The sequence below is a fragment of the Nicrophorus vespilloides genome, unplaced genomic scaffold (genome assembly GCF_001412225.1).
Source record: "Nicrophorus vespilloides isolate i.1.1-1 unplaced genomic scaffold, Nicve_v1.0, whole genome shotgun sequence".
NCBI lineage: Eukaryota > Metazoa > Arthropoda > Insecta > Coleoptera > Silphidae > Nicrophorus > Nicrophorus vespilloides.
In genome coordinates this window covers 159,063-178,219 of record NW_017099733.1, presented here as the reverse complement: position 1 = coordinate 178,219, position 19,157 = coordinate 159,063, and the positions used below count along the sequence as shown (strand labels likewise).

Here is a 19,157-nt window from a genome sequence, read left to right as displayed (position 1 = left end):
GAAGTTCGTTTTTTATTATATATCTCCTTATTACTCTCAAGTTTATCTTTATTTTTTTTTAGTTTAAAAATTAATATATGCTTATTTCGTTTTTCTTTTCTCTCATTTCTCTCTTTAATTAATTAATTAACCTTCATCATCAGTTTTTTTTTTATCAACATTGATTTTTTCTTCTTAATGCATTTTAGAGATTATTCTTTCTTTTTAATAATATTCAGGAAAAAAATGTAATTTGATTTTAAAATTATTAATTTTGTGAGCATATTTCCTCTCTCTCTCTCTCTCTCTAACATTCACTTTCTTCCATGCAAACCTGGCACGCTTTTAGAATCATCTCTTGCACGCACACAATTTTCCATCTTTTTTTTTTTAATTTAATTTTTATTCCTCTCTCTCTCTTTCTCTCTCTGTACCTCACATTTCAAGAAACCTTCGTTCACAAAAAGAAAACTTCTGCTACCTCCTCACACGTGGTTCATCATTCGCATCATGCTTTCCATTTTTGTTTGTTTTTTTTTTTATCATTATACTTCTCAAAAAATAAAATATACCTAAATTTACCTAAGCCTAAATCTGGGAAGATCCTTCTATATTTATTATTTTTTGTTTGTTTAATTAATGTGTTTATTTGTTGTTGCTTGCTGTTGTTATTTTTCATATTATTTGTTTTGTCAAAGAACTGGGCTGGCGGCTGGCAGCGTCGAACCGTGCTCCAGAATTTAAATATATATATTAAAAAGAGAAAACATATCGAAACATAATGAAACGCTAAATTTCACAAAAAGAAGAATAAAGTGTTTAATGAAAACTTACGAACTACTCAAATATGTATATAAAGATATAATCTCAACAACGCAACAGCGAGGAATACAAATCGCTCGCGAAAAAATCTTTAGCACAAAAATGTTTTAATCTCAATGTTAAAAAATCGCTCTCGTTCCTAGCCTACCTATTTACAGTAACCACTCTCCGCCGTCCATATTTTGTTTGATTTCATTTTTTTTTCCATAAAAAATAAATTCTCTCTCTCTCTCTCGACCAAAAAAAAAATGATATAATCCTACGCTTCAAATATATAAATATATGTGTAAATATATCAAACGAACAAATAAATTTGATGAAGGTATTTTCCCCGCTGAGAGCACGGTTGAACTCTACATGCCAGCCAGTTACTGCTTATTACTTCTTTCCTCTTTTTTTCCTCATCATCTTCTCTTCAATAAGTTAACGGATACTAACTTAATAAATTACTTAAAAACAAGAATGCCAACAGTATAACTAAGTGTTGTTGAAAACCATAGCGCGCCCAATGTTGTTGTGGTTGTTGTTTTTGTTTATGTATCTTGTTGGCACGAAATGTGTTTTTTTTGTTGTTGTTGTTTTATAAATTACTTGTGTGGGTCTACTTAGGGGGGTTCTGGGGGTAAGCCTGATAGGGGTCATCCGGACTTGCGGCGTTGGAGGTGTGCTCCGAGTCTCCCATGGGCATGGTGTGTATGATCTGAGGCGTGTAGTAGGGTGCGTAGGGGGCCTGAGAGATGTACGGTGCTGAGCCCAGCTGCATAGCACCCATCTGAGCAGAAAGCTGTGGATCGAATCAAAATCAATTGCATGGCATGGGTGGGACGAACGGCCAGCTCACCTGAGACATCATCGGATTAAAAGGAACTTCGGACATGATGACGGATATATTCCGGGGGGTCTGTCCGTCCCCTTTGTAGGAAGAGCCCATGTGGTTGGCCGAAATGTTGTAGCTGTCCTCCACGGAAGGCATGGCCGCCTGCGACTGGAGCATGTACGGAGTAATCCATGGGGTACTGTGCATTGCAAAGCCACCAGGCATCTAACAAATCCGAAATTAATTTAGAACCAATCGTCGTCAACGCACGAGCTCATAGCGTGTTTAGAAATAAAAGAATTTACCTGCTGATGGAAGGGGTGTCTGAAATTCGGATGCGTGGCTGGCATCACCTGCTGGGAGGCGAGGCCGTTCTGCGCCAACGGATTTGGATCGTAGGCGACTGCGGACATCGCGTCGGCCCCGTCCCTCCACATCTTATTGTTATCATTGTTCTTATAAAGACTTTTCTTCTTGTTGCCTCCATCGGCGAACTTCACGAGGAGCTGATCCTTGCTACCAGGCAGGATGGTTCCGTTGAAGTTGTTGATGATTTGCTCGCACTTCTCCTTGGACTCCATGCGAGCGAATCCGACTCCCTTTGATATTCCCACGGAGTCCCGCAGGATACGCGTCGATATCACCTGACCGAACTTCTGGAGTAGTTGATCCACGTCCGCCTCCTTAAAGTTAGGGGGCAGATTCGCCAAATACAGATTTGTCGGATCCTGTTCCTGTTGCTAAAGTGAAATCCAACCGGAAAAAAGAAAATAAAAAAATATCCACATCATTCCAATGAACTTTAAACTAGGCGACAGCTTAAACATTAAATTTCAAATAACTCCTTCTCCTCATCATCATTATAATTATTAATAATACGGCACTTGTTGCTGTTAGTAGAATACTCTTCGCAAATGTTTTCGCAAACTATTATTTTACAGGATTAGTGAGAGATATATATATATAATACCGGTTTTTACTTTGTCTTCATTCTAATCAAACTGTACATTTTATACAGCATGCACCAAATCATGTAACGTTTATCAAAAGAATTACATACTCTCCCGCCAAACTCTAAACATCATCATCGCGATATTATAACCATATATAATCAGCATCAAAGTACACTAAATTTCAAGAGTTCATATAATAAGACAGATATATATAGCGCTAATTTAAGATACACATTTAATTAAATCTCCACAAATCTCTCCAGCATCATTCAAATTATCCAAGAATAAGTGCATTATTTGAATTAAAATCGATTAATTAATTAATTCTATCTGTACTCATATCGATAATTGATTAAAAAACGTTGAATTTTATCAAGTTATTTGTTAATTTAGTTTGAAAAAAAAAAGAGATAATGCTTGTTATTGAGAATCATTCGCTACATGCCCATTCTTGCAATAATAAGATTTTCGATATTGAAAAGTACCGAGGATTTGTAAAGAATTAACAGAGAAACATCGATTCTTTAGGCACTACAATGCACTGAAGCTCCTCTTTTTCTTTAAATCAAGTTCATCAAATCAAAATCTGTTTTTTTTTCTTTAGTTGTTGTGTATAGATCAAATTGTTCATGCATCTACCGCCTTTTTCCATAACAACTACAAGTTATTTCATTTAACTAAACTCAAATCTCGGGACCCCCGAGCAAATCTAGAGGGGTTTTCGGGGACGCGGGCCCATCGCAATAGATTTGCTTTGAGTTACATGTTCAAATTCGCAACTGTTTTCTTTTTTTTTTTTTTTGCCTGACTGTATATGTAATAAATGAATGTACAAACTGTAATAAGATATTTGTGTGATTCTGGATGCTGCGAATTTAAAGTATGTCGGGATTTTGGTAGATAAGCTAGGTATTACTTGCATGCAAACGTACAGTGGGCCTACGATGTAACCAATTACCCACTTTGGCCATTTGTGCCTGAACGTTCTTCGCAGTCAGTGCCTTGACTGCGTTCTCTGCTGACGCCGGACTTTCAAAGTCCACGAAACCGTATCCTACAAAATTAAAATTCGTTGCATTAAAAAAGAAATTTCAATATAAAATCCAGGTAATCCTGGTCGTCTATTCACCTCTGCACTTATTTGTATTCTTATCTAGGATGGCTTTGGTTGAGATAATTGTGCCGAATCTGTAATGGAAGAGAGAGAAAAAAAAAACAGAATTAATTAATTGTTGCTGAATTTGTGAAGCAGCAAAACGTTTGGTCATTTTTTTGCAAGGACTTACTGAGAACACATAGATACGAGGTCCTTGTCGGTGGTATTGGGTGAGAGGCCACGTATATACAGATTGGTCTTGGACAACTGTTCGCCACTGCTGCTCTCAACATTATTGCTCAAAGAAGTAGTGACGGTACCGCTTTGGCTGCCCGTGTGACTACTGGAACTGCTGGTGTTGCTGGGCGATGCAGCTGTTGGCACTCTCTGGCTTCCATACTGAAAACACACAGATTATCAAAATCTATTTGATTTGAAGATGCAGAGAACTCTTACGCTCGCATATCTCATAACTCTGGACATGATAAAAACAATGAATGCACTTTAACTGCGACGAGTACAAAAAGGGAAAATTATAGACTATGCTTATCTAGACTGGCACAGGAAAATATGTTTCGCGATAACGTACATACAGAGATAATGTAACTCTCCTATCGATATTGCTGATTAAAGGACAATGCTAACATTTATTTTTTTTGTTTGGAATGTTAGTGTATTTCGAATATGCATTTTCAGGGCCTACAAGATAGCATTGTGCTATTATCTTTCCTACCCGGCGCATCCGGTTTATTTATTCCTATCTTTTATTAATTTTTAAAATATTCCTGTTGCTTACCGAATTAGATCCAGAGGTGTAGTTCCCGGTGCTATTAGGGGTGTTGTATTGTGTTGGGTAACGATAGAAGTTGGGTGGTTGGTTGGGCCATTGGGCACGAAAGCCAGTCTGGTGTTGGGTAGCCATTGGAGGCTTGACGCCGCCTGGGAACGGCGCTCTCGTGCCTCCGTTACTACTCTGCAAATTACACAAAAACAAATTGCTATTAGATACTTTTGAACACTTTAGAATCACCGAAGAGAACATCAAGAAACACCTCAACTAAACCATGCACATGAATCATTCCGTCGACTGACGAACCAATAACGAATGTATCGGTTGTACCACAGCAATCCTCCTGAACCGATCGTCTTTATTTACAAACAAAGCCGTTTCGGACCAGCTGCGCAATCGAGCGAACCATTAACTAACAAATGCGAAAAGTGAAAACAGATAAAGAGCAGTAGCTGCCCGTTCGACCTATAGTTTCCTATATACACGACCATAATCATTCGACAATCGCAATACTCGCGAGATTTACATAACAGTCGCGCGAAAGTCGCTCGCTCTTTCCTTCCTCCCAATCCGCAGCAGAAACTTATCATCAACACACTAATAAAAGTAAATGCCTTTGTTTAATAATAGATAAACCGAATTGAGATACTGATCCGTTTAAAAATAGCAGCACCGATTACATAATCCACAATTCATTCAAGAAACTGTCGAAGAGTATTCACAAATAATAAATTAAAAACAATTTAAATACCTTGACTAAAATACTAGCGAGTGTTGCTAGTGTTATTACTCAACAGCGCGATGCACACTAATCACTTGGAATATTAATAATAATAAGCTGCTCTTTTCGGTTGCTCAACACTGGTGTCTCTTTGATAACAGAGATGATTGTGACTGCTCAGGCGAATGACGAATGGGGCCTTGGAAGAATGCAGTCACAAACCGGGATTATCACGAAAAAAAAAATAGAAGAGGAGAGGTGGGAGTCAGTCACTAGCAGACGGAGTCCAAGAGATAAGATAGAGTGATAGAATGATTCACTACAGTCGCCCGAAGGATACTGATGTCAATATGCGTTAGCAATCCGGGTGCGCTTTGCTAATGTCGTTTGAAATGGTGGGGGAGGGTGGTTGTCGAAGTCCCCCCATTTTTTGGGGGCAGAACTTTCCAGGAAAAAAAGAAAACTGGTTGTTTGCAATTAGGAAAATGGTCATAAAATCACGTTCGCATGAATGGACGGTTCGACTAAACCAAATCCTTGCCTTGCGCGCGGGGCATAGATTACATTGAAACTACCTACCGAACAAATTGTCTTTAAATGACCTGCTGAATACTAGGAAAATATTTTCGGTCCAAAAACGAGTTTTCACCGTCTTGATAATAACCGCTGTTTACTTGTTTTGTACTAACGGTCGGTCGTCCAACCGAATATCATGAAAATATTTTTAGCGAATTTCCCGGAAAACGGGTCCCTGCAGTAAAACCTTTACAAATTGCTCCTGCAGCAATATCTTCCATCCGCACCAAAAGAGCAAATAAACACGAAAATTGCTTTCTAATTTCATCAGCAAATAGAGAGAGATTTAACAACAAGTTTACTAATCCACATACAAACATATTTTTAATCAAATATTAATATTACAACAATTACAGTGTTGTTATAGATTTTTGTGTTTGTGCAAATTTCAGTAAAATTGAGATTAATCACAAAAAAAAACATGCAACAATAATCGTCGCATTCATATAAATAATATTTGTACATGCTAATCGAGAATTCTTCGAAATTTTCACTCAAACCAAATGTTCAATTAAAAATCGCAAACCCAAACCTAATTCAACATTTCCATGGGCTCAATTCGAAATTTAAAAAAAAGAAAAACGAAAATCTACGAAAAACTCGAATATAATAAATTTTAATACTTGCCATAAAATGATTCTTAAAATCCTTTTGCGCATCGAGTGAACAAACAAAATATTAAAACATTAATATACACATATTATAAAAATGAACACAATTATCACAATGTTTAAAATAAAAACAAAAAATGCATTTCTATGGGGATTTGTTCAATGATGTGTAAGTAGGTACAATTGAGTAATTTTTTTAAATTATAATATTGATTAAACTAAGTGCGAGCGTGCATTTAATCGATATAATCAGATAGATTGCAATATCCGCAATGACTCAATTTGTTAACGGAACTAGGGAGTAGTCATCATTAATAATATTGGAGATCTTGCGAAATTGGCAATTGTATACGTTTAACCGTAATCCAATTTAAACTGGACCGGAACTTGGTGGACCATCAACGAAATTTGTTTTTGTAAATAAAAAGAAGCAATGTGTGAATATGAGAGAAGTTGATTCGCGGAGAATGAGCGATGAACCGAGGAGGACGTGGAAAGAAGAAGGTAGGAGAGGGATGTAAAAGAAAATATGTGTCTTGAGGAAGTTGCAAGTGAAGTAAACGAGTGAGAGGATGCGGAATGGTGTAAGCGACCTCAGATAACCTACATATTAGCGGCATTGAAGGCATTCTTACACGGACACGGCCTTTATGGACAGTCAGGGTCATGTAAAACGTTCATAAAAGAAAAACTATCTGAGAGGCACCATTTCATGAGCAAAGAGAAAAAAAAAAACTAATTCCAAAATTATAATTATACATTTGATTATTGCCTATTTGCCTCACACGTACAAGAATTGGAATTTCTATTACTATGCATTTCTTTTACACAACAGAAAAGAACAAAAATATGTAAATTTGTGTAGTTATTTGGAGCTCGTTAAAGTCAACATAAAATTTAATGAAGTTCGTCGTAATGCACGCAATAAATCATATTTTAGTTTACATATAATTACTAATAACTGCTTTTTGCTTATTAATTTCGAAAAACGTTTAATAACTATGCCTTTTCTGTTATTATTATATATATAAGTTCAAACTCAAGTCATTCTGTAATGCTGTATATCAATGCTGCTTTCAAATCAATTTCAATAATTAGGTTTTTCATTGAGATTATCAATAATGGCTTGTGGATCCGGTCTAGAGTTGTTGTAACGTTATTATTGGGGAACGTTAATTGATTTAGCAAGAGCAATCGAAGAAACAATTTAAAAATATCTGAATGATACGAGTCGATTGTTCAAAAGAAGAAACAGTTATATTTGAGGCAACTAGAAATGAAGAAAAAAACAAGACGATGTAAAACCGCAATGGTATTTAATGTAGCTTTCATTGAAATCGTGACGCTGACCACGACCATCCTAGATTCTCGGGATTTAATTGGGATGTAATGAATGGACACCGAGAACTTGAAGAGTCGTCGTCTTTTCTCTTTAGCGAGGAATCTCCATCCTCGCGCGCACGGCAACGACGACGACGACGAAGACGAAGAGATGAAGAAATAGCCGCCGATTGGCACTAATCCAAAGCGGCGTGAAAGCTGCGGAATTAGTTTGCGCGAATATGTGTGTCTCTTTGGAAGCGCCTACATCCAAGTCGTTGACCTTACCAAGGTCGCGGACCAGGACGTGAAGCGCGCGATTCGCGCCTCTTCTCTTCCGTTCCTCGAGCTGCACTTGCTCCACATTCCGCGAACCTTCGTACTCTCGAGGCTGCAGCACCGCACACGACACGACCATCACCATATTTCCATCCAATACACATACATTCTTCATCAATCCATCCATCCATCCATGATGCACATGCATCCAACGAACGAGAGCAACAAAAATCGAACATTTAGAAATTCAATTAGAAAGTTATATTGTTCATCGAGTACCGAGAGCAGAAAGAGACCTCCGAAGCTATTGTTTGAAAGTTCGTACCCTATAAAGTATCGAGCCAATTAATCTTTGACCTATAAGTTCTATCGGGATCAAATTCCGAAACAAACACACACAAATTGCAACAACGTCCATCATAATTATGCAACGGCGTATGCACATGTAATTCTAACTGAAGCAAAAAGAGAGAAGATGGTAACAGTATCGAACACGCCAATTAGGGTCCAATTTCGTGACTTTTTTTTAGTGACATTCATTGCACTAATTACCCCCAATTAGTGGCGTCTAGACGTCTGCCCGATCTAAATCGAATATCAATCTATACTTTATACAAGACAACTGAAAACTTGGCTTGATTTGGAACGGGAACGTTGCCCCCGATACTTGCTCAGGTGTATCTCTCTCAATCACAAGGTGCACCTTTCTAAATTTCCCATACTCAACTAATTACCAAAGGAAGAACCAATTAAGTATCGCAGGAACAACAAACAGCTATTACGAGTTTACTTAATGCCATATTCATAAGCTCATGTTCTAAAACTCACATCAATTCATATTCAATTTAGGAATTTTCAATAAACAAAAAAAAAGTAATTACGCAATAATGACTTTAAAACTACCAAATAATTTCAGAGCTAAAGCAATTATCTTCCGATTGTAGTGTAATTAATATTCATTAATCAGCAACTGAGCTGTCAGTGTTAATGATCAAATTACAAATCAGGTTCGCTCAAACAATGATCGCTCAATTAATATCAATTGCCCGAAGGTCGTACCCTGTGTCTCCTCTTTAAACTTTAGAAAAGATCGAAGCTCTCTATACGGTTCAATCACTAATAATAACTCGTGGCAATACCGACAAATAGTTGTAAATTAGCGGCGAACTAACCTGTTCCTAGTAAGATCGAGGACAATGATATAATCCTTGTTGCTGTTGTTTATTTATTTTTGTTTATTATTTGGATTTAGCACGTGTCACAGGAATGTCGTTCGAAGGGAAAACCGTGTTGAAAACTGATAAGGGCCTATTGTTGCCACATAGCACGGATTTCGGAGAGTCACTGCACATATCCGTAGAAGAGAACTCGTAATGCGAGAATGGGTGGGAAGAGGCCGCGGTGAAAGAAGAAATGGTACGTGATTTAAATAAAATTTACGTGTTGCTGCTGCTGCTACTACTATTATAGTCAAGCATGATGTTGATGATGATGAAGCACGAACGAGATGCAACTGACTGGGGCAAGAAGAGATCTCGCAGCAAGAGAAGAGAAGGATTGTAGATACAAAAAGGAATTCCGTTCGCTCAATTACGATCCATTCACGTGCGAACTGAGCGACGGAAGGAAGGAAAAACTGTGTTGTCGTGCGATGCCATCAAGTAAAACGGATTTACTCCACAGGACAATGGATTGCGGATTCCTGTGATGCGATTCAATTGGATCGCACTGGGTAAGGTCATAGAGAGACGAGGGATAGTTTTTCCCAATAAACAATTAAAAATCAGGTAAAAGAATCCATTTTGAGACGTGATTCATGCGCAGGTGTACAATGACACCGAAAGCGGGGAACAATGGCGCATAGCTGTTTAATTAATAATCGAGGCAACAACAATTTTGGACCTTGATTGGTTTCATTTGTGCGCAAAAAAAAAACTCTTATAACGTGCATATTTCATTATGAACGCATCGGTTTTAAAGGAAGGCACGAGGAAGAAGAAATACACACATTCGATTCCCCAAGTTGATATTCCAAGCGTCTATAATGTATGTGATTTCCGGCGCAGAAGGAAGCAAAGCATTTACATTTAAAAATGCAGCCACGAATATTATAAATACCCGAAACTAATTAAAAACATTCCTGATGCAAGTCAACTTTCAATCCGTTACTAAACATACTCAAGAGTAATTACTGCAGAGCTCATCAAACATTTTCAAATTGAAATTACAACTTTGGGTGTGCTTTGGAAAATGGAAAAGAAGATGTTGGAATGGGTAAATACAAACCGAATTGGATGCGCAAAAAGTATACCTAACATAATCCTAACAATAGTTTAACACCTGACCAACGACCCTGAGGTTTGTACCGAGAATTTTGTATTTAGTATTAAAAACTTGTCACTGTTGCAAATCTTCTCCGTACCTTTCTATTATTCACGAGCCAACAAAGAGGACCTGTAATCTTCTCATTCAGGTGTGCATTACTTCCCAAGAACACCACCGACGTTATTTTTATTTATAACAATATTTTAAATTGAAAAAAATGCACTCAACATTTCGGATTATAAATAATTAAGCACAGATCCAGTTATTTGTTAGTTGATAAATATTTATTAATGCTTTACACAAAAAAAAATATTTATAGAAAGATAAGGCAGATGTCCATAGTTCGTAGTTGGAAAATTAACCTTGAGAGATTACACAGAAGAGAACATATAAACTTTGTACGCGCAATTGTGTGTGTGTATTTATATAAATTCTTGCGATGATTGTGTGTATGCTCCGCTATGTTTAGAGATGATTCTTTTTTTTTTTATTTGGGAAAGTGAGAGAGGATCTAGAGATGGATTTCGGAGAGGAGAAAGGATTTTCGAGTTTTCAGAAAGCCTCGCAAAATAAGAAGGAGGAGGAGGATCGAGCGCGAGGCGTCCCAGAAAACGTGCAAATCATCACCATGATCGCCATCAGGCCAATCTAAAATTAGCAGAAGAAAACAGCTGCGTGCGTAAAGTAAATGGTATAAATGGGGTCGAGGGGGCACGCGCCCCCCAAACCGAAGGAAAGCGCATCCTAGAAGGGGGCTTCGAACGGGGCCAAATCCATTCCGCATGCATCCGGGTCAATCTCTTTTTCGCAATACATACTCACTCTCTTTCTGTCTCTCTCGCACTCACTCGCTCAAACGTACACTCTTCTCTGTGTTTCTCTCTTCAGCACGCGCGCGCTCTCTTTCTTTCTCTCTCTCTCTGCTGCTCTTTTTCTTTTCTGCACATCATTTATACACAACAAACTCTTTGCTTTTCCTCTTCCTCCGGCACTCTTCTCTCACCGTGCAGAATGTGCAACGGCAGCAGCAGCAGCACCAGCGCCGGAGATTCTCGCGAAACCGGTTCACCTTGCAATCACCACGGAGAGCCAGAATGTCGGTGAAGGAAGAATCATTATAAATAGAAGCAATTAGGTGCACGCTTTTTTTTTAAACTCTCCTACACCACAATGGAAACAATTCCATTTACACACACTGACTCTGAACAATCCTCGCACGGATTTCGGATGTCCAATTTGCACATCAATCAGTGATCATCTACAATTTTTTTGACTTCCCCTAAATTCTCCCATTAAAAGCTAATAGTTTTTAACTACCATTTCATTAACTCTTAAACACACTCAATTCTAGAATCAATTGTTTCTTGCTTTCACTTCATTTCGTTAAACCATTAACTAAAAACATAAAGTTACAAGCTTTTTTTATAAAATTACATAATTCCATAGTTACATGTTTTTAACTAAGTCATTACATAAAATGAGTAAACATTCGATTTTGCAGTCAAGTTTCCATTAACAATCAATCAATAGTTTTTTGTTTGAAACAGTTAAACTATAATTACAACAACATTTTTCAAAACTATTTTAAGAAATAAATTGAATGAAAAAAAAAACTTATTTCCTCGCTCGACTATTTCAAGTCGAATGTCTGCATACAACATTTTCCTATTAGTTTTTCCCCAAATGCAATTTGAAAATCGTTTAATATTATTTGTCTTGCTCGCAAGTAAACAAAATCAATACGTTCGAAGCGTTCTTGTATCTTTGACACGTGAAATAATCGCAGTTTGCATTGTCAATTCGTAAACATTTCTGCAAATGACCTCAATTCAAATACAAAACATATTTGCATTCAATTATTTATATCTACTGGACGTCAACAGGCGAAATTATGCAACAAAAGTTGATTAATTTACATATAAATTAAATTTAATACTTATTATTGAAAAGTGTATATTATCATAATTTAATAAATGCTTAATTTTTTTGAAAAACATGTTTAATAGTAAAATGTATTAACAGAAATAAAATTGTGTGCTTGCAAAACTGTTACACTTATCAATATTTACTTAACAAAGCGAACCTAATTAAGTATTTGATTAACAATTACATTTAAATAAATAAATGGAAATATTTTAGAATTGTTTAACTGTAATTTCGAGGATACGTTTTCAATAACAAATTTAATAATTTGTAATAGATATTATCATTATCTGCGTAATTCAATTGAATTTGCAAATACAAAAAACAATGTTTAAAAGCTTAAGTAACAATAACTTAATTAAGTTCAAATGCTGTTTGGATTACAAATTATTTAATAATGAAGGTTTTATGTATTAAATTCACATATTGCTTGAATTATTATGATAATCATGTGAATGTGAATTATCTCTACAATTCGTGATAACAAATGGGAAAAATATATAAATAAATTTTGCATCAAAACAGAAATTATTACCAAATCATTGTAATAAAGTTATTCGAATTATATAATCAACAAATACAAAATTTGATCGAAGATATTTTGTGTCAATTTTTAATAAAAATATGACTGAAAACAGACGATTTTATGAATATTAATAATCTAGTAAACTTGCGATAAAAGTTTAAATGTAAGAAATAAAGAAATAAATAAGTATAAATCGATTTAAAAGAATACTATTTGAGTTTGTGAAACGAAACGAAAATTATGGCAAATTAATCAAAATTTCTATTATATGCAATTAGAAAATGTATTGAAGTTATCTTCAAAATATTTTAAGTGTGAAGGAAAATACTGAATACTGAAAAAGTACAAAATATATTTTTGTCTTTGATGAAATAATTTCTAATTTGAATATCATTTTAAGCTAAATACATTTGTTTCTAAAGTACAGTGGAACTTCGTTTAATGAGTAAAATTTATTGTAAGAAAAATGACTCGCTAAACGAACGATGTTTCGCATAATGATGAGAAGAGAAGTCCTGGATTGCGCGCCTGCTACATCAATTTTAAAACTTGTGTGTATTTTTGTATATGTTTCATTATACGAGTAAAAATCCGAAAATTCTGGAACGTATTAAACTCGTTAAGTGATATATTCATTTAGTAATAAATTGCAAATGATTTAAAAAGTTTAGGTTTAAACAATGATCAAGTGTGTAAATTGGAAAATGAACAAATGAAAAAAAAAAGAAGAAATTCTTTGTTTTCATGAATGCGTATCGAAATGATTACGTTGTTATTCGGCATCGGCGTTTATTATACAATAGGCGTTGTTTAAATTGAAACATCCATGTCGCGAAAACGATCATGAGACCGAATAAACACAAAAGGTTATCGACACAATAACACCCAGATTAATTTGAATTTTGCGCCGTATTCCGAGTTTTCTCTTCATCTGTTGGAAGCAAAAAGCCGGCCGTATTTTCCTTTTTGAATCGAAAGAAAAATTCAGTTCACCTTCGTTTCCCAAGAACGCGCATAAAATACATTTCCATAAATATGATCGAGGCCCGCGGGCAGAGCGCACGGAGGTCGTTACTTAATAAGAAATTATTCTCATTACTCATTGGACACGTCCTCACGAATGCATCCGATGACTTCAATACTTCCCTTCGATTCCAGGAATCGCAAATGCAAAAATAGATGGATGAGAAGGAAAGCAGAGAGAGAGAGTCTGGATATCGATCAGTGCGCGAGGTAATGAGACTTGGCACAAGAAAAACGCACCGTAACGATTCGCAAAGTTGGAATGGTTATGGCCATATCTTCAGCTGCTATACTAACCTTTAGATCTTCGCGGTTAAAGAATTCGTCGCAATTGTAGATGATGGATTCGCGCGTCATTTGAAGTCGAACCCGAAATTTCGTAACCTTTTTCTTCCCTTATTTTTCAAATTTATTCGCACACTGTTGATCCGGTGTTTGAGCGCACTTAAGGGTGGTTGTTTTAGAAAGAAAAAAATTGGGTGAAGCACACGCAAAGTTAAGAATAAGTATGTATGTGGATGGTATGAGGAGTGCGAACGCGAGTGGTGCTCGCTACAGCCGACTCGACGGATCAAAGACTACTGACTATGGGCTGCGGCTACGTCACTACGACTTCCGGCTTCGAGGGGCGTAGACGTCTGCTCACTTCGATTTCCGATACAGCGAAGCCCACACGTACACATCTACACACACACACACATATATATATATAAACATATGGCTTATCATCATCGAGAGGGGCGGATTCGCAGGGCGCATCAACATCATCGCTTCCGAAGATGAAAGCTGCAGCTGCAACGACACTTCTTCTACAATTTGTTGCTAACAAACTCGCAACAATCGTGTGAATCATCTTGTGCTGGCTATAATCGGCCGTGACGCAACTCCGATAAATATATTATGGAATGATTAACTGATACTGCACATACTAAACTTGCAAGAACATCACTGTTAAATAATGAATCAATTTATGTAGCAAACCAACAACAGTTAATTACTTTCCAGAATTACTTATTTGCGTAATCATAACATTATAATTATTAATTGGTTCTATTTGTACTGAAATTTACGATATACCATTTTTCAATCTATAATATTTTCATTAAGACAAACCTCTGATTTTCTCTACATTTACAACTTTGTTGAAAAAAAAATAATTTTTAAATTTTGTTTGTCAATATTTTGTTTTAAATTAATTCCAAAAACTACTTAATTTGTTGATTAAACAAAAAAACACATACAAATGTTTTAATACAAATAGGATCAAGTAACAAATTTTGAACAACTAATTAAATTTGTTTAGATTTTTTTGTTTGATTAAATAAGAAGCATTCGAAAACATTTGAAAAATTTACAGAAGAATTGACATCAACAGATCGTAAATATATTTTTGTATTTGATGAAATAATTTCTAATTTGAATATCATTTGAAGCTAAATACATTTGTTTCTAAAGTACAGTGGAACTTCGCTTAATGAGCAAAATTAATTGTAAGAAAAATGACTCGCTAAATACAAATAGTATCAAGTAACAAATTTTGAACAACTGATTAATTTTTTTTAGATTTTTTTTGTTTGATTAAATAAGAAGCATTCGAAAACATTTGAAAAATTTACAGAAGAATTGACAATCAACAGATCGTAAATAACTCAAAACAGAATCATCAAAACAGAAATTATTACCAAATCATTGTAATAAAGTTATTCATACTATTTAATCAACAAATACAAAATTATATGACTGAAAATAGACGATTTTATGAATATTAATACTTTAGTAACGTTGGGTTGAAAGTTTAAATGTAAGAAAGAAATAAATAAGAATAAATCAATTTAAAAGAAAACTATTTGAGTTTTCTTTTGAGTTTGTGAAACGAAACGAAAATTATGGCAAATTAATCAAAATTTCTGTTATATGAAATTAGAAAATGTATCGAAGTTATCTTCAAAATATTTTAACTGTGAAGGAAAATACGACTGAAAAAGTGCAAAATATATTTTTGTATTTGATGAAATAATTTCTAATTTGAATATCATTTGAAGCTAAACACATTTGTTTCTAAAGTACAGTGGAACTTCGCTTAATGAGCAAAATTAATTGTAAGAAAAATGACTCGCTAAACACAAATAGGATCAAGTAACAAATTTTGAACAACTTATTAATTTTGTTTAGATTTTTTTTGTTTGATTAAATAAGAAGCATTCGAAAACATTTGAAAAATTTACAGAAGAATTGACAATCAACAGATCGTAAATAACTCAAAACAGAAATTATTACCAAATCATTGTAATAAAGTTATTCAAATTAATTAATCAACAAATACAAAATTATATGACTGAAAATAGACGATTTTATGAATATTAATACTCTAGTAACGTTGGGTTGAAAGTTTAAATGTAAGAAAGAAATAAATAAGAATAAATCGATTTAAAAGAAAACTATTTGAGTTTTCTTTTGAGTTTGTGAAACAAAACGAAAATTATGACAAATTAATCAAAATTTCTGTTATATGCAATTAGAAAATGTATCGAAGTTATCTTCAAAATATTTTAACTGTGAAGGAAAATACGACTGAAAAGGACAAAATATATTTTTGTATTTGATGAAATAATTTCTAATTTGAATATCATTGTAAGCTAAATATATTTGTTTCTAAAGTACAGTGGAACTTCGCTTAATGAGCAAAATTAAATGTAAGAAAAATGACTCGCTAAACACAAATAGGATCAAGTAACAAATTTTGAACAACTTATTAATTTTGTTTAGATTTTTTTGTTTGATTAAATAAGAAGCATTCGAAAACATTTGAAAAATTTACAGAAGAATTGACAATCAACAGATCGTAAATAACTCAAAACAGAATCATCAAAACAGAAATTATTACCAAATCATTGTAATAAAGTTATTCAAATTATATAATCAACAAATACAAAATTATATGACTGAAAATAGACGATTTTATGAATATTAATACTCTAGTAACGTTAGGTTGAAAGTTTAAATGTAAGAAAGAAATAAATAAGAATAAATCGATTTAATCGAGTTTGTGAAACAAAACGAAAATTATGACAAATTAATCAAAATTTCTGTTATATGAAATTAGAAAATGTATCGAAGTTATCTTCAAAATATTTTAACTGTGAAGGAAAATACGACTGAAAAAGTACAAAATATATTTTTGTATTTGATGAAATAATTTGTAATTTGAATATCATTTGAAGCTAAATACATTTGTTTCTAAAGTACAGTGGAAAAATGACTCGCTAAACACAAATAGGATCAAGTAACAAATTTTGAACAACTTATTAATTTTGTTTAGATTTTTTTGTTTGATTAAATAAGAAGCATTCGAAAACATTTGAAAAATTTACAGAAGAATTGACAATCAACAGATTGTAAATAACTCAAATAATCATAAAATGTGAACAAATTATCAAGCAGAGCGCACAAAACACAAATATTTGAACATTGTGTTGAAAAGATACGTTCACATAAATATTTACAAGTAAACATTGCTTTGAATATGTTCGAAATACAACAATTTATTGAATTAAATAATATTCAACAAATAAGATATGATTACAAATGTAATTGAAAATATTTGCTTTGTTTTTAATTTTTAGAAAAATGTGTTACAGAAATGTAGCCTTGTGACAAATACCTAGGTCAACTCATTTTTTTGTAAATCTCCACATTTGCAGCCTCAATTCAGACCTTTTAGATTATTTCTATAATATAACATCTTTATCTAACATTTCGATATAGACGATTTGTAACGAAACTCACTGAAATTTACAAATTTATAAACGATTAAACACGTCGAGACGCATCAAATTTATGTAAATTAATTAATTTATGACATTTAAAAACGTCACATGAAAGGCGTACGGTTAATTGACGCAATAAAACAACCGAACACGTTAATTACACTGAACGCAATTAGCGAAATGACAATATTTAAAAATAAACAAACATTTATGATTATATAGTAAACAAATAGATTCCAGTCATACTAAAATCTTAATCATCACTATAACAATTATCAAAACTAAAGTGCCCAATTTACATGGATCACGGATATTTTCCATAAATGAAATTGCAGTTTGGGTGTAATTGCAGTTCTGGCAATTCGGTGTAGAGTGGCCATTTGCGATGCTATTGCGGTCAACGTCGTTCATAATACAGCAGTTTGTGAAATAGCCTAAGCACTTCGAGTGCTCGAGAAGATAAGGAATTATATTTCCTGTTCTGTTACAATCGCACATTGATTTGATTATACTTGCTTTTTTTTTAAGGAAATAACTTGATGGTATTGGGTAGCAGCTATTAGCTAACAATCAATATTTTGCAATAAGTTGACACTAGAAGCCTGTAGGGTGCATTTACTTAACCATAAAACACACAGAGGGGGTGCCTATCTCCGGATCTCTAACCAACCCTTATCCAAAACGCGATCACCGTGGAATAACCCAACAATCCAATGAATATGCCAGTTCATTTTTACATTTAATTACTTAACACGATAAAAAAAACACAATAATTCCTAAAACGTTTACGTTTCGTTCAGTTTCCAACATACTGTTTTGTAAACAAAGTCGTAAACAGGAAATATCAAATTGTTTAAACTATAATAGTTTATGTATCTATGCTAATATTACTAATACTGTTTACATTTTGTTTCTATTAAAGTGAACAGAAGAACTTAGGTAAAACCAATTTGCTGTCACCTTAATACTTATGATATTAGCATAAAACCAAGTCTTGACACGACTAATGTTATAATCTGAATTAATATCGAAATGGAAAGAAACCAAGAGCAATTTGTCTTTTCAAATGGGACTTTTAAGGTAATTAAGTTGCGTTTTTTGCATGTCGGTCTGCATTTAGGGTAGGCCACACGTCGTTCAAGTATTTATCGGTTCTTAAAATGCAACCCTCAAACTTACTTCAAGGTAATTATTTCTCGTAAAGCAGAGATTTTAACAATAATCTAAACTTTCAGGAAAACTTTAAACAAAGGTTTGTATTTTTTTGTTCTCGATGTCCTACGATGTAATTCCGAGAAACAATTTGCTATAATTAGGCCTCAGACCGCGATAACGTTTCATTTATCGCCAAACTCTGCATACACATTTTATTTTCCTCACCAGATAAGAGAAGCAGACAGCGAATGTTGCTTTGAACCCCAAACGAACATTTAGTATGAAATTAATGTAAATTTGTTCACGCTTAGAAAACATGTTTCTCAGTAAGAAAACAAAAACATTAAAATTAAGATGCTTTTCGAAATTGCACTTCTTATTATGAAGAAGCGCGTTGACTGAAAAGAGAAACAAAACGTTTCATTGCTGCGCGCCCGTCGCTTAATTAAGTTTATATAATTTATTTTCGGCCGA

The 19,157-nt window shown here is 34.2% G+C and overlaps 1 protein-coding gene across 5 annotated transcripts; it reads right to left on the bottom strand.

Annotated features, from left to right (window-relative positions):
- Window positions 1-390: 390 nt before the first annotated feature.
- LOC108565445 (protein alan shepard) lies at window positions 391-14,320 on the bottom strand. 5 transcript variants are annotated; one of them, XM_017924904.1, is made up of 9 exons: window positions 14,059-14,320; window positions 6,382-6,402; window positions 4,464-4,640; window positions 3,858-4,066; window positions 3,701-3,759; window positions 3,504-3,625; window positions 1,924-2,358; window positions 1,643-1,843; window positions 391-1,585 (listed from the first exon to the last, which is right to left on the bottom strand). In XM_017924904.1, the coding sequence occupies exons 1-9, from the start codon at window positions 14,116-14,118 to the stop codon at window positions 1,403-1,405; spliced, it is 1,467 nt and encodes a 488-aa protein (XP_017780393.1). In that variant the 5' UTR covers window positions 14,119-14,320; the 3' UTR covers window positions 391-1,402. The 5 variants fall into 5 exon arrangements, with proteins under 5 accessions (XP_017780393.1, XP_017780396.1, XP_017780398.1 ...); XM_017924907.1 differs by having other exon boundaries at window positions 1,924-2,352; XM_017924909.1 differs by having other exon boundaries at window positions 3,534-3,625.
- Window positions 14,321-19,157: the final 4,837 nt, after the last annotated feature.